Source organism: Columba livia, chromosome 6 (assembly GCF_036013475.1).
Source record: "Columba livia isolate bColLiv1 breed racing homer chromosome 6, bColLiv1.pat.W.v2, whole genome shotgun sequence".
Taxonomy (NCBI): Eukaryota; Metazoa; Chordata; class Aves; order Columbiformes; family Columbidae; genus Columba; species Columba livia.
Window position 1 is genome coordinate 13,331,553 of NC_088607.1, and position 15,690 is coordinate 13,347,242.

Sequence of the window (15,690 nt, forward strand, 5' to 3'; positions counted from 1 at the left end):
TGCCCCTGCCCTGGGGAGCTCAGCAGCCAGAGCTTCGTGCAGGGGAGGCCACAGTCGCAGCTTCCAGCTGCTCCAGCCCACCGGCACTGGGGGATGTTTTCCTCCATGGGGGTGGCAAGTTTAGCAGTGATCTTTTGTACTTCTACATCCTGTGCAAACTGTATTTCATAATGTAAAAACACATAAGGTGTATTTGCCCTCTGTCTTAGGATGTTTAAAGCATCACAAGGAAGAAGACCTTTTTTTTTTTTTTTCTTCCTCTGTTCTGACTAAAGCAGAAAAGCTGGATTTTAGAGATTTGGGCTTTGGTTTCCTCATTCTGCAAGACCTTTCATCTTCCATGGATTTTGAGAGGATAAATTAATTCATGGCCATTAGGTGCCCAGATGCAGCAGTAACTGGGGTCATGATGAGAGCCCAGACTGATCGTTTTGTTCTCATGTGGAGTTTTAAATTCAGTCTTAGGTTTTGGGTTCTGGTCCAAGGACAGTAAAAGTTCACAGAAAATTCTCATCTTACAAGATTGTCATCATCTTAAACACCAGAAATACAAGCCTTCAGTATTAGAATAAAGTATTTCCAGTGAAAGTGACCTACAATGATCAACTAGGCCAACTGCCTGAGCATTTCACGGCTGACCAAAAGTTAAAGCACGTTATTAAGGTCGTTGCCCAAATGCCTCTAAACACTGACAGGTTTGGGGCATTGACCACTCTCTGGGAAGCCTGTTCTAGTGTTTGACCACCCTCTTGCTAAAGAATACAAGCAGGTTTGTAGTTATTCATTGCCTACACGATCCCAGTATGCTTACTGCTGTCAGTGGCACTGTAATAGCTCCTGGAGACTTCCCGTTCCAAAGAGAAATGTAAGAGAGGTTTCCCTGGGAAGGGAATTTGGTTGTGCCTGAAAATCCAGTGGCATTGTGGGGAAAAAAAAAATCTCCTTTGCTTGAAGTGCCTGAACGTGGAAAAGTGATCCTTCTACAACCCAGAAATCATTGATTTTTGCAGAAATTGGCTCTTGCTTTTCTGAGCAGTTTCATTGGTTTTTCATCTGATTGCAGGCACGTAGGGCTCCTGCACATCTGCTGGACTTGGTGGACTCTGTCAGTCAGCATCACATGGAGAGTCAACCCCAGAACTCCCAGCAGTATCTCTTTCTCCTCTGAGTTTCATCTTTCTCCATATTCCTATCTGTTGTTAGTAATAGCTTATTTCTGTGTGGATCAAATTTGGAAGCAATACCTCAAGGGACACATTCATACTCCGGATATAAATTTTGGAGTTCTTTTTCCACCTTTGACATTTGAGAGATGCTTTTGAGTAGATGAGATACTGTTACAGTGTCAGCCCATCTGTCATTTGAAACATTGATCTTTGAATCATATTCTTCTGCTCAGTTTTAACAGAAAGTCAAGTGAAGCTGTCTGGTGGTTTGCCTTGTTGCATGCCTTAATATAGCTAGGAAGGGAAATTTATTTTCCTTTTCAAGCTTCTGTTGTATTTGTACCATTTAATGCTGTTCTGTCCTACACCCAGGCAAGGGAACCACCTGCCCGGGCTGATCTTGCTGCCTGTAATGGAGAACAGCCCCTCTGCTTTCCCCTCCGCCTGCTGGTGCTTGCTTTCGAAATATGAGCATCTTCCTTCAGCTTCAAATCCTTCTCCATGTTGATACTAATCTGCAAGGTTCAAAGCAAGGGTGAGATTTCAAAGCCTCCTTAACCATGTTAGATCTGCAGTGTGACGCTCAGACTGTGTTGAAAGCCTCTGTGCTGAAGCACATATAACCACATCTCAGCACCTCTTAGAGCAGGGAAAATTTCTTCTGAGTTTTGTTTCTGCTTTTCTTAAGCCGCTCTCAGCTTTTCCTCCATTCCTGGCTAGCACGACATTCTCCTGCATCTGACCTCATGGAGAGACGTGCACCAGCCGCAGATGAAGGGCTAGAAACAATCGTCTGCACCTGGCTGAGCAAAATAGGTTATTTGTGTGTATGCGTGTGTGTCTGGTAGTGTAATTTATTTGTTCAGTTACTCGAGCCAAGGTTTCCCCCCAAAGGAAGCCCTAATTAAGCGAGATAACTTTGCATCTGGGTTGCTGGCAAAGAGCAGTTCACTGTATTTGCATTTGTGCTGGCCACAGGTGTGTAGCTGCTGCCCTTCCATGCCCTTTTCTATCCGTGTTTGATAATAAAGGTAGGTTAGCAGTAGCTGGGAATGGGTGAGGCTGGTGTCTTGCTTTCTGATGGAAAATAGGCCATTGGGTGCTCCAAAATAGTGTATCTTTCCCCAGCGGGGTACGTACGTGGAATATAATTTTCAAAGTTGCTTGTGTCCTGGTAGAAAGCAGTTGGTGTGTTGTTTCTCCTCCCACCTTCTCCTCACTTCACTTCTTTTTTGGGATCCTTTTTTTAAAAAAAAACCAAAGTTTTGGGGCTAAGTTCTGCAGATGGCTGAAGAGGCGGTTCCCTAGAGAAGCTGTACTGTGATCCCTTGCAGCTATAATGCTGAGACAGTAAAGACTGATCAAATAAATAACCCTATGGAGCACACAAGGATCAGATGGGCTTACAAAACCAGCAGTCAGGTCTAGATAAGGCAGTGCCATCAGACAGCTTGGTTGCTGCTGGTAGGGGAATTACAGGGCCTGGACATGGCCAGAATCTCATTGCCTGGATGTTTTTGTGACAAAGCGTTGAGTAGTTTCTGGAGGAGGGTCTGTGAAATGTTAATTCCCTGCCCAAGTCAGGGGCTGGGGCAGAAGAGAACTGTGCAGTACCTGCAGCTTGTTGGTTAGACTTGGACTTTCCAACACATTTGCAGGGATGTTTCCACAATCTAATGTCTCTTTATTGTGGATTTATGTGATGGGGAGGAGCACAAAACAGACAAGTGAAACCCACAGGGACGATGAGAAATTAGCCCTGGATGCCTGCGCAGTGCCCAGCAGGGTCACTGCAAGATGACTGCTATGCTTGTCTGGCCTGTCTGTCCGCCCCATCCAGCTTCTAAAGCTGGTCACATGACACGGAAAGGCAAAGAAATCTGCATCCTCACTGGTCTTGTTCGTGTTGGACATCAGCCTGGCCACTAAAGCAACCCATAGGTCACCACCATCCCCTCCGAAATGTTTGGGAAGGAGCTGCTGGATGGGATGAAATGTGGCTGCATATTCCCTGTGGCTTGCTCTCTCCGAGAGCCTTTCCTTGCATCACCCAAGTAAACTCGCATCATATAATTAGTTCATCCTTTACCTGGCCAGGGTGGATTGCATGTGTGGACAGAGAGGCTGGAGAAATCTTGTGTTTTCATTTTATGACAGCATACATACCCAGTAATGTACAAATAGTCCCTTGTCCTGCACCTCCCCTGGTGTCACTGGAATAGTATCTGCCAGAGGAGAGCAGGCATGGATGCTCACTGGCAAGCTGAATGTGTAGCCAGCTGCCTATGAAGCAAGGGGTGCTCATGTGCAGCCCATGTGGCTCTGTGGCCACCTTTGACTTACAGCTCAAGAAGCTGCTGTCCCCACAGTGATGGGAGAAACATCTCCTGCATGGGTGCAACAGTTCTGGCTTTAAAGGCAGCACCGTACTGCTCGTTACAGAGAGCAACTTACTGGGTACCTGCTGTGCATGGTCCTGCTAGCCACCGTCCCACCATCAGGTCTTGCAAAAGCTACCAGGCAGGGATAGAGGCTGGAAACCTCCTGATGGGAGGATGGAGCTGGAAGGAGTCCATCTCCACCCTGATGCAGGCATCTGTCTCCTTGTGCAGTTTGTCCCTCATAAGTTGCAGCAGTTTTATCATCTGCAAATTGGGAAAAATCACAGCCCTGACAATGTGCCTGCACCACTTAAAAGCTGCTAAGATTAAAAAAGATCAAAAAGCCCCCCACTGTTGTCAAAGACCTCCATCAATGCTTTTAATACCCTGCGAAATATTACATGTGATTAGTCGGTATAATACACAGAATACCATCTGGTCTGCAAGAGACGTATCCAGGGCTGGATGATTATTATCTGAATGAAAATCCTGGAGTAACACATGAGCACGAGAGCGTAACACAGAGGCCCCATAAACACTCGCTATGCCCACCATGCTCTGAGCCACACACATGTGGCCGCCATCCAAACCCATCTAATTTCCCAGGATTTGCTTTCATTCTTAATTAAATTAACAAAGCTTCTCAGGCAGACTTGTACTTACAAAAATAAGGTTTTAGTCCCAGCCTCCCTTTTCAGGGGCCTGGGTTGGATTTGTTCTGTGGAACGTGTTGTCCCTCCTTCCACTGCAGTCTTGCGTCACAGTCTGGTCCATCTGCAAGGTCCTCTGGGACAGCTACATGGGTCCCCTGGGATCCTTCTTCAGGGCATGGTCTTTAAAGATGCAGATGTTACCCAAATACCCGTCTTTTTTCAAAGAGAGAGCAGTGTCCATGATGCATTGGGGCAGCGATTGGAAGGAGCTGGTGTGGGTTTGAAGATCCAGCTCAGGTGCCTGTGCTGTGCTTTCTGATACCTGTGGACTTTGTCTTCTGTGCCCAGAAATAAAGGTACAGAGAGAAGCCCAACCATGGGGTGCCATTGCAATAGGCACTGGTAAGGACAGACTGTTGCAAGCCTATGTTTGTTTTTGTATTCCAGCCCCCAAATCCTCCCCTTCCTCCATTGCAAGCCCAAGTGGGCAACTCCAGCTTCGACTCTGTCTTTCCTGTGCACCGGACACCTTTGCTGTCCCTACATGCCAGATAAGCACCTTGGGCAGATGTTGGCACCCAGAGCCAGGCAGCACTGGGGCTGGGGACACAAAGGCTGGCAGCTGGCACTGAACTGCTGGAAACGGTATGTCCTGCTGGCTGCTCACTCACCTCCCCCAAGGCGCAGAGCGAGGTGTCTGTTACACGTGCAGCTCCGCCTGCCCGCTCCTGTGGTGGGATTTGTTGTCTGCGCTCCTTTCTAAATCCCCCCCAAAGATGGGAGACACGTGTTTGGAACTAGATATGCAGGCAAAACATCTCGGGGTTTGGAGGTAGGGAGAAAGGAGAAAAGAAGACAAAGGAGTCTACTCCCAGCATGGAGTTAAAACCTGTGGTTATGTTGTGCTTGGCACAGTTTCTTCATTGTGCTAAGCTGGGCGGTTGGTCTCCCCCGTCTCCCCAGAGCTACGAGCAGTGTCCTATGGAGATGAGTAGATACCATTTCAGATGGAGTTTCCGAAGTAAAATGTGCCGTTGTGTTTGGAGCTATTGTTTCTGTTTTCAATATTGAAGTTACTCGTGGTTTCCAGGGGACAATATATCAAGCAGAGCTAACAGGCTGTAGAGAAGATGTAGATTATGAAAACAGAGGGATTAAGTTTCATACATTTGGAGCTGAAGTCTCATCTCTCTCGTAGTAGTGTAAGCAGAGGAGTAGTCTTGCAGGCTCACAAAACTCTACCAATTTAACTAAGGGTGTGTTTTTAAGCAGGTTTAGTTAAAATCGTGGTCACCACTGAATGAGCAGTGGAAATTTCTCTAATGATGGATTCTGTGGGTGCACAGTGACCATTCAATGTATAAATCAGGTTTCAGAGCATTCCTGCACCAGCTTAGTACCAGTTCAAACAAAATCCGTTTGCAAAGATGGGGTCTGGCTGGCTGGGTAGTCCCCACCTAAAACACCGATGAAATCAGCATTTACATCTTTATGAAAGAGGAATGAGGAAGGGTAGAAGATGGTATTGCATGACAAATGTGATTCTCCAGCCTTTGACAGCCCTATTGCTTTGGGGGACTTCTGGGACCCAGGAGGAGTCATGCTGGCACACAAGGGGATGCTGAAATGAAGAACCAGCCCCCCTGCAAGATGCCATCCTAAATCTGTCATGATGTGGGGCAGGTCAGGAGTTTTGTTTCCTAGATAATCTGACAGCTCTGGACAAAACAGACTGGGGCAAAAAACAAATCAAACCATCCTGCAAATTGTGCTAACCTTAATATTAGGCGTGTGTTTTTGCTAACAGCAAGTATGTAATTAATAGCAGCACTCTGCTAATGGCTCTGTGCTGCTTTTAGGATGCACCCTCCAGCATCTTGCTTGCACCGCAGTGCAGTGCTCACCACTGCTGCCAGGGGTTTCCTAAAAACTCAAGGTTTTGAAGCCCTGCAGCCTCCCAGCAGCCTGCCCAGCATGTGCGCCGTGCTGAGCTGCTCCTGCCTGCGCAAACGGTCTCTCCTGGGCAAAATTTAGGCACTTGCAATTTCTGCACTGTGAGACCTTTGGAGTGGTTCAATAAGGTTAATGCACCCATAAACCCAAAAAGCTCGGTGGGGCTATGCTGTATTTCAACTGTTGGCTTGAAAGGGTTGAAGTTTAAACAAGGATGGAAGGTAAATATTTTTTAAAGTTCCCAGGTGATGGAGGAAGTGATGATTAATGGAAGTGACCTTGGTGCTTTGCTCCCTTTCAGTGAAGCTCTTAGGGTTGCCATAATATTTAAAAATGGGACCTTTGCTCTGACAGTGCTCTCAGATGTAGTTCTGTTGCTGTCTGGAGGCCGATGTTATGGGGAGCTTGGTCCTGCTCCCCTTAATGTCCAAAGGCACTATTACTGAAGTGTCTGTCAGGAGCATGTTGGTCTCTCGCTGCTTATGTGCAGTTTGAATGAACACTTAAGGCCTGTGATTTTTGTAAGGAAAGTTGCGGGAGGTAAGGAAAGATACTCTTCTGTTGAGGTCAGCTCTTCTCCCCAGCCAGGGCTTTCACTGTAACCTGCAGTGAGCCTTTTAGGACATGCCCATGTTGCACAGCCTGAGTACCTGGGCTGGCTCTGGATGTGCCAGCTCCAGAAAAAAGGCAAAATGCTTGCACCCCATCATGAAATTATGAGCCTTCCTCAGAAGATAATTGACCCAAAGGGGTATGGCATCAGTGTAGCTGATGTAGCTCTTTATGACCCTGCTGTACCATATAACTGCAGCATTCATTTCTAAAGCAGGCATTATGGTATTGCCATACCTCCCAGGGATGCTGTCAGGCCAAATCCACTGTAGATACCAGAGCAACAAGGGATGTATAATCACCATGCATAGATGGAAAAGTATGAAGTAGTCTTTGTCCAAGCATCTTCCAGTGTGGTTAAGTTGGATGAGGCCAGTCTAATTTAGCACTGGGGAAAGAAAATGCTTCTGGCAGGAAACATCAATAGCTGCTCTGTGAAGGGACAGTGTGGGCTTTCTGAGAAGCTCTTCAAAGATGCACCAAGTGCCTCTGTCATCCCAAACCAGCACCTCTGAATGTTTTGCCAGTCTGTGTTAGCCACAAACGCTGGGCTCATTCTGTGGAGCCTTTAGAGGAAGCTGCATTTATGTATGAAAAATACTAAATGTCTCGGCTGGGAAACAGCATTCCCTCTTGTGATGGATCATGTTGGGGAAAGACCCCCAGTCTTTGCTCCCCCTCTTCTCCTCCTGTGGCTGTTTTAGTTGGATACTGAGCAGTCTGTAAGATTTCCAAGATTTCTGGTGGAAATTTTCAGACCTGAGAGAGGCATTTTCCCTTTGGGGATTACACCATGCTGTAAATGTCTGTTCACTTTATTTTATATGCCTTTTCCTGCTTTTGTTTGACTTTCTCACGGGTTGCACTATATTTAATTCGGAACATATCCTATAATGCTGTAATTGTCAGGCATGTCAGCCTGTTATCCGGAAGGTTTTTGCTTTATTTCTTTTTTTAATCTCAAAATAAAAAGAAAGCCAGTTGCTGCTGCTTCTCAGGGATTGAATTAATGTACTTCTCTTACATGCTGCGGCATCATGTAACACCCGGAGAGAGCCAGTGTCACTGGCTGCCTGATATAATTAATCCTGCTGCACTGTGGAACTGGTTACTGCTTTAGGAAGAGATGGAGTTTCACCTCCTTGTGCTGCATAAGATGTCAGTTATACATGTAAATGGCCAACAGATGGGCTGTACTGTGCTCAGTCTGTTCCATGCCCTCGCCCAAAGATCTCCAAGTCATTTGCAAACTTTTGCTCGTTGATAGTATGCTCAACAACAGCTCTGTTTTGGCTAATTTTGAAGGGGTAGGAGTTAGACCTTCTGCCGCCTCGAGTCTGTGCAAGAAAACTGATTTTTTGTTCCTGTGAAAAGGTGAGCAGAGGAGAAATAAAAAAAAAAGCCCAATGCAGCTGACATCCAGGGGAATCCTCCAACAGCTGTATCCTGCTGAGGGATCTGGTTTTGTTCCTCATCATGCATGAGCTTCTGTCAGTGATCTCAGCAGGTACAGTCCTGGGCTGGAGGAATTCAGGTCCTTCCACTTATGTCAATGGATGTTGTGCTGATTAACCTTAGCAGAAAATCTGTCCTGAAATCAAACCATTGAGGCAGTGTTCTTCTCTGAACAGGCATATAGAAGGTAAATCTGTAGAGACCAGTTCACTTGTTCTCTACTGTCTTGCTTGTTCTCACCTGCTGGCATTTAAATGCTGATATATGTTACCTAATAGCATGAGATCCATTTGCTGTAAATGGTAGCTGACCATCTTCCTTAAGTGAAAGGCCCTCTTGGATGCTCTGGTTAACCAGGATTTGGAATATGCTACAGATGGACAAGCCCACAAGTGGGAGAATAAACGTATCTGAAAACCATAGATTTTCCACTTGCTGCTGCCCTGCTGATTTTAGAAGAGTACAGTTCCTCTGAATTCAGTCTCTGATTCTGGCTCTGCAATATAAGGCTCAGAGCATTTGATGGCTCTTGATTAAATTTTATACCACCTTCCTGAGATTTGTCCCTCATTTTGCAGATGCAAAAATGGATCAGAGATGTTGATCCATGGGAAGATTCTGACAGGTGACAGAATTCAACCCAATTCTGGCCCTTCCCTTTCTTGCAGATCACACCATTAATGACTCAAAATATATCTGATGATGCTGTAACCATCAGTCATGTCAGTGAGCAGCACAGCTGGTTTTCAGCTTCAGAATTAAAGGAAATTGCTGCTGCTCCTCAGGGTTATAATTAACAACCCTTCTTCTATTCTGGTATCTTTCCTCCTCTTCTTGTGTAAGCTTTCCTTATCGATATCAGGGACTTTCAACCTTTTCCGATTTGCAGATGCACTGAAGCCCTCCTGCTGGGGGTGTGAGTTGCATCATCACCAGTTTCAGAACCCCAGTAGCACCTTTGCTTTTCTTCCAGTTTCTTTGGCAGCACTCTCTTAGCAGTGTGCATGCAACCCCATACGTGTGCAGATGCCTCCTCTCCTCCACCTCTCAGCTGGCTGTAGCCCCTTTTTCCTCCTTGCCACTCTGAGCTCAGGTCAGCCTCGTGAGAAGGGATCACCAAGAGCTGGGATCGCCGTGTGCCTGATGCCCAGCTGTCCTCCTGTACTTTGCCTTTCAAGTCCAGCAGTGGCTAAATTAAAGTTACTGTCAGCTTACCTCATTTTTAATGAAAAAATCATTCTCTAATAGGCACTTGAAAATTGGGAAGCTAATATGTCTCTTGGCATTCAATGTATGAAGAGCTGTAGCCTTGGGATGACTTGACTGAAAGTGAGGTGGCAAATTTGCTGGGGTTTCTGGGGGCGCCTTGCCAGAAATCTGCTGCTCTTGGTCATGGATTGATTTTCAAACATTATTTCTCTGGGACAAAAGTAAATTAGACACTGCAGAAAGGGAGTGAGGCCCCATCTCTCTGTGGAAAAGGTTGGAGTCCTCTGCCTGTTTGTTGTTTTGCTTTCCAAAGTAAGGGGTTTGGATGAAAGTCATCCTCAGGGTCTTTGTGTGTTAAAATAAATCTCCCATGATTGCAATGCTGACCTCCTGCAGGGCTTTGATTTTATCTGTGTGCATGGCAAACCTACATCCACTTGAAAAGGAACCGGCCAGATACACGTGCTGATAAGAGATTATATGGGTGTCCTAATTTGTTCAATTTAAGAGGTATGGAGAACTTCACTGTTCTGACTGGGGGAGAGTTAAAACTGCTGCAAGAAAAGAAGGGGAGGAAACTCCAGCTGGAGTCTGCAGTGTAAGGCATAGGTAGAGGTCAGGTAACTGTCTCAGTTTTCAGGGAGTTAGATTTGGTCACAAACTTCCAAAACCTTGAGCCCAAATCAGTAGCATCGTTCCCACCAGCAAATGCCACAGGATCAGGCCATTGAACAGTTTATAAGTTCACATCCCCAGTGTTGGTTGGCTTACAGCAGAGTAAAAGCCTCTCTTGCAAAAGAGAAGCCACCCCTTAGTGTCAGTGCTGTAAGTCATTATATCAAAAACCAGCAGGAAGTATTGTTTTATGGAAATCTAACACAGATAAATAAAATGTAGTAAGTAAATATAAGGAAGATGCTTGGCTTCTTGTCCTCAGAGGTGCTACTTGTAGCATCTCAAGGGGCACTTGTTTTAATTTGTTAGATTTTTGATCAGGTGGCACTATCGCAAGGCAGACAGGAGCTGAATCTCATTTTCATAGCAGAACTTACATGAAGTGACTGCAAATGCCATCAGCTGGTGATTGCTGAACCCAAATGGTCCTTGTGTGTAGGAACGTCACTTTCTTCATGGCATATTCGCATTCTTAGGTAAAGGTGGTCTGAAGCAGGAGAGGTGAGAAGGAGGTAACAGCTTGGCTGTGAGGACACTGGCTACACCTCTTGTTTCCCATTTACATGTGTGAGACAGCATTTAGAGCTCCTTACATTGATATCAAAAGCATGGAGACTCTATGTTATTTGCCTTTCAGTTTCTGGACCTTGAAGGATGAATTTGGGTCATGTTTGCAAATTTATGCTTTGCACCATAAAAGCCAGAGTAGTTTTTCTTTGGTTATTTTTACAGCAAATGCTAATTCTCAATTTGTTACCTCTAGGAGCTGGGACTTCAACAAAAAGGCCAGTTATTAGGAGAGTTGATACCACTGAAATCTTCCTTCTCCATTCTTGCAAGTCCAGTGGTTGTATGGTTATGGGCAAGTAGTAAGGAGTGGAGTGGACCACTGCTCTGAGCCTGCTCTCTTTTCAATGAGCAGTAATTCACATGAGTAATTATCTTGATTTTTAACAGGATTAATTGCATGATCATTTGCTGACCACTGTGAGACAGTAATAATCTGGACCACAAGGTTCATAGCAGATCTTCTAAATGAGTTTAGCGCAGAAGCAAGAAGGAAGCTGTTCAGAGCAGAAGGCAGGACTCTGTGCAGGACTTAGCGTAGAAAAGCTGTTGTCAAACTCAGTCATTTTGGAGACACAAATCCTGGGCAGGTGATTTTGGTGGTGAGTTATTTGTGGATGTGCATCTGTTGTGCCAGAAGCAGGAGTGGATGTGTTTGTTCAGCCTGGCTCTAGACCTGCTGCCTGAATGGGTGGGAAGCTCACTTCCCTGTTTCCATATACCCTCCCTGTTTCCAAACAGATCCCCCACCCTGTGACATAGTGACATGGTAATGGATTTCTTTCTGTTCATCACACTGGTCATACAATTGGAGGCTCCCCCATGATAGGATTCACATACTAATGCTTGTAAGCAGATGAACTGAGTATGAGCTCCCTCAAGTTTGCCAAAATGCATTGCCTGCTTGTGTTTTCTTGCCTGCCCAAAGCCAGCTACAGCCCTGACTCCATCCTTCAGGACTTGACATCCAGATGTTCTTTTTTCCCCTTCATGCTGGGATGGTTTTACTCTCATTCAGCAAATTTTGTCTCTAAGTTAAATGTCATTCATCAGGGATATGAGCAACAACTTGTGGAGACTGCCCGTGTCTGAGCAGAATAACATAGACCATTACATGAAGGATTTTTTTCATCAATCATATGTATATTTGCAATAATAACAATAATTTGCTTTCATGGAAAAACATTTATTACAGACTAAAGAGTTTTCAACTTTCAGATGCTCTGCAGACATCAAATTAAGTGAACTGAAAATCTGTTTATTGGTCTTTGGCTGTTAATCATCCATGTGGGGAAAGTGCTGTGACTACCAGGAGGAGTATCTGTCGTTAAGTCCTCAGTTCTCTCCGTTGCCCGGCTGCTCCATTTATCTCCATGGTTAGTGTCTCCTCTTATCAGAGCTGGGCTCAGTGGGGCTGCTAGGCATTGACTCAGGATCCCTCGTCACCTCTGGGAGACTTGGGATGTTTCTTTCAGGCCTGGTGCTGTTTTATTTTTCCCTTCTCATACATCTCTTTCCCATCTTCTACTTCTCATCCTTTTCAGTGGGTGGGAGGATACGGAATTCTGCCTTTCTGCGATTTCAGATCTAGCTTGCACTGGCTTAAAATGACAGAACTGGGTTCAGGGAAGTGCTGAGGAAGGCTCTGTGCTTCTGCTGCTCTTTGTTTCATTTAACAACCTGACTAGTTTCCTGCATTGCAGAGCTGAAGGGCAGTCATTACCTTCCAGTCTGTGTTGCAGGTTCTCTGTGTGATTAGTACCTTGTTGTGCTGGGAGTGCTTTTTTAGGCATTAATGAGAACAGCCGGGCATAGAGGCAGGGGCATAATCGCTGGGCTGCAGTTCTGACCTTGCTCAAATCCTTTTTAGGTCTGTTTGGTTTCCCATGTCATGCCTGACATTCAGCCAGTAGTTTCCTCCCGCACAGCTGCCCAGCACCAGCCTGTCTTTCTTGCTGGTTCAGCACAAATGCCAGACCCAACTCGCTGGTCCAGGGGCTGATCTACAAGCCAGCGGCAAGTGTTGTCTTGGGCTCAAGGGCTTGGAGGGGGACTGTCACACTCCTTCATGGATGCTCAGCCTTGTATGGCCTTTGAAAGGAACAGCAACTTCACTCCTTGTCTTCAGTTTTGCACAAATGCATGCATGTTGTCCATTGGGATATTGTCTCATATATTGATGAAGATGAGAAATGTTTAGTGCTTCCTGGAGACTTTGTACTGGGACAGGCTGTGTCCCCATTAATTGCATCGGTGACCTCCTGAGCGCCTCTGCCTCCCTCCAGCTCCTGCCATCCAGACCCTCTCAGCGGAAGCAAGATCAGAGGTGGAAAGTGTAGTCTAAGAGAGTTAAGCCAGACTCTCCCAGCTGCAGTTTATTGTATCTATTTTGCTGATATCCACCCTTTAGATAAATAGAGCTAAGTTATACACGTTGTGTCTCTCTTGATGTGGTTACAAAGGCTTGTATTAGCCAAGCTAATCTAACTCCAAGAATAACCATGGGAATTTGACTGTGTCTGTTCCAGCTCCAATCAGTCACCCTGTAGTAAAGTGAGAATCGCCTTCCTGGCTGAAAGTGTAGCAACAGGGAAACTTCAAGTCAGTCAGTGGGGATTCCCTCCCCCTCTTCTTTTTTTCTTTGAACAAAACTCCCGCCCATGCCTGACCTCAGACACCCAGAGCTCTACCTACAAGAAAACAAAATTTCCCATTTTCAATAAAAACTATGTCTCTGTCGGCAGAAAAGTGAGTTAGCTAACAATCCGCAAAGCCATGGTCTATTTATTTACCAGGCTGGCTCCCTGATGGGGAAACATGTGGGATCTTTTAACTTTTTCTCCTGCACAGATGTTCCTCTACTCCCAAGTTTCCTCTTGATCTCTGGTTTGCTGTACCCATATGGTGAAAATGCTGGGGATGTGTGCGGTGGAAGAGGAGAAGGATTATGTGTGCTTAATTCAAAAACAGTGAAAAAAAATAATTCTGACTGTTTTTTCCCCATGTTAGCAAAAAAATATTTTTTAAAGGAAATCTGTTGAGGTAGCAAAAATGCTGTTAACTCACACACCCTCACTGTTGGACACACAGCTTTGCTGAAGCTAAATGCTGATTGACAAGCCCTCCCCATGCAGCTTTTGCTGCCACTTTAGGTATTTGTATTGAGCTGTAGATGCAGTTCAGGTGACGAGATAGGGGTTCTGCAAGGTCAAGTAACAGCACCACTTACTTTCCTTCCTTACCTTCCTCAGAGGCCACGAGGCCGTTGGGTTGAAAGATGTTTCTTCTGGTCTGTTGGGTCACTGCAGAAGCTTTGGTGTATCCCCAGCCCAGGGAGACAAGGCTTCTGTGTAGGATCAGCAGGGGCATAGAGCATTGCATTGTACATCTGAAATGTGGGAGAAGATGAAATAGAGTGTGAAGGTTTAGATATTTATCTTGGTAACACCATGGGCTGTATGACAGCAGAGGGTTCAGAGAGTAAATGGGAGGGGTGAGAGGATCTGGCCGTTTTCAGGGCTTGGGCAGGCCCATGAAGGTGCCACTGGAACAGGTGCCTCCTTCTCTTCTGCTGAGATTGCATATAGCCTTTAAGCTGGTGTTCAGCCTCAGTGGCACTGGTCCATCCAGGCTTATCACCCAAACAGGAATTGTAGGGCTCATTTAGGAGCATCAGGTCAGTGTCCTGCTTTCCTAGGCTTGCTTCCTTAGAAAGTCACTGATGGCCAGCAGTCTGTTCCACCATGCAAGTTGGCCATAGCCATGAACACCCATTTGAGTTCCTCAGGTTGAAGGCTGGTTGCAGCTCTGCAGTACAATGAGATCCTGAGCCTCGGGTATGTTAGAAATAGGTGGTTGTGGTGGGCAGGATTTAGGAGCTAGTGGTGCAAGATTGTAGCTGATGTGACTGAAATTTTGGCGGTTTCTAACTGCATGGCCCAAGGGTACTTGTCATGGACTGAGGGCACATGCACTATGAGTTGTGCCCTCTGTCCATTTGTCTGGGATGCTCTGATCTCCTGGGGCTCCCTCCCCGCTCCCCTTTCTCTGGTGCTAGCCCCGACGTAGGGACAGCAGTGGAAGATATTCCCCCAAACCCATCTCTCCCTGGGAAAGCGAGAGTGCTCTTACTGGACCACAGCAGTGGGCAGTGTCTTGCCAGCGAAAAAGCGGAGTGGGAGTTTTATTAAATAACCTTTAATCTGGTTGCTTGAACAGCATTTTTAGCCAGGCGGGTGGTCTGTTGCAGGGACAGGTAAAAGCTGTATTTCCACCAATGCGGGCAGGCTGTGGATTAGAGACAAGCGTGTGTTTTATAACGAAGGATGAGAGCCTAATTTTAGAACAGCAGCAAGGCTGGGCTCATGTGTCTGCCTGGGCCCTGTCCCAGCTCCTCTGTGATGCCAGAAATTTGCCCTCCCTTTCTTGGAGTGAACTGTATCGTACCTTTTTATGTACAGACTCCACTGCAACGAGGCAGAAAGATTCCTGCAGTTGCTTTGCTTTGCTAATCCTTTTTTAAACTACACACAGACCAAGTGATCCCCTGGTCCCTACACTGCCAGCCAATGTTTTTCCCCTAAAATGTTTGTGCTGTTTCTTTTGCAGATGCAGCTTCTGGACAAGTTCCCTATTGAAGGAGGACAGAAAGACCCCAAGCAAAGAATCATCCCTTTTCTACCAGGTAATGATGTGGGGAAAGCGCTAAGATGAATGAGAGCAGTTGGGGACTGCAGTTCCCCAGCTACCCTCTCTAGTACTTTTTGCCACCAGTCGTAGACAAATGCCTTTTCCCTGGGATCTCATACATGCAGCCATGTGATACCAGACCTCCACCTCCTCCTAAAATAACTGACATGGTGTTTAGTGCTCCCAGGAGATCTTGCATCAGCTGTTCAGGTTCAGATTCACTCATGCCCTGCCACACAAAGGGATTTGATGGCTTCTGGGGGGCTCTGCCTGTGGGTGCAACCAGACACCTTGAGCCTGGGCTGCCAGTTGGCAGGCCTCTGGAGACCA

General features: G+C 46.1%; 1 protein-coding gene across 6 annotated transcripts in view; it reads left to right on the plus strand.

Annotated features, from left to right (window-relative positions):
• Positions 1-15,690, plus strand: part of SH3PXD2A (SH3 and PX domains 2A) — a 259,091-nt gene that overhangs the window by 62,362 nt on the left and 181,039 nt on the right. For all 6 annotated transcript variants that reach the window (XM_065067108.1, XM_065067106.1, XM_065067104.1 and 3 more), the window contains exon 3: positions 15,280-15,355. In XM_065067108.1, the coding sequence (XP_064923180.1) occupies positions 15,280-15,355 (76 nt within the window). The remainder of the gene's footprint in view (positions 1-15,279; positions 15,356-15,690) is intronic.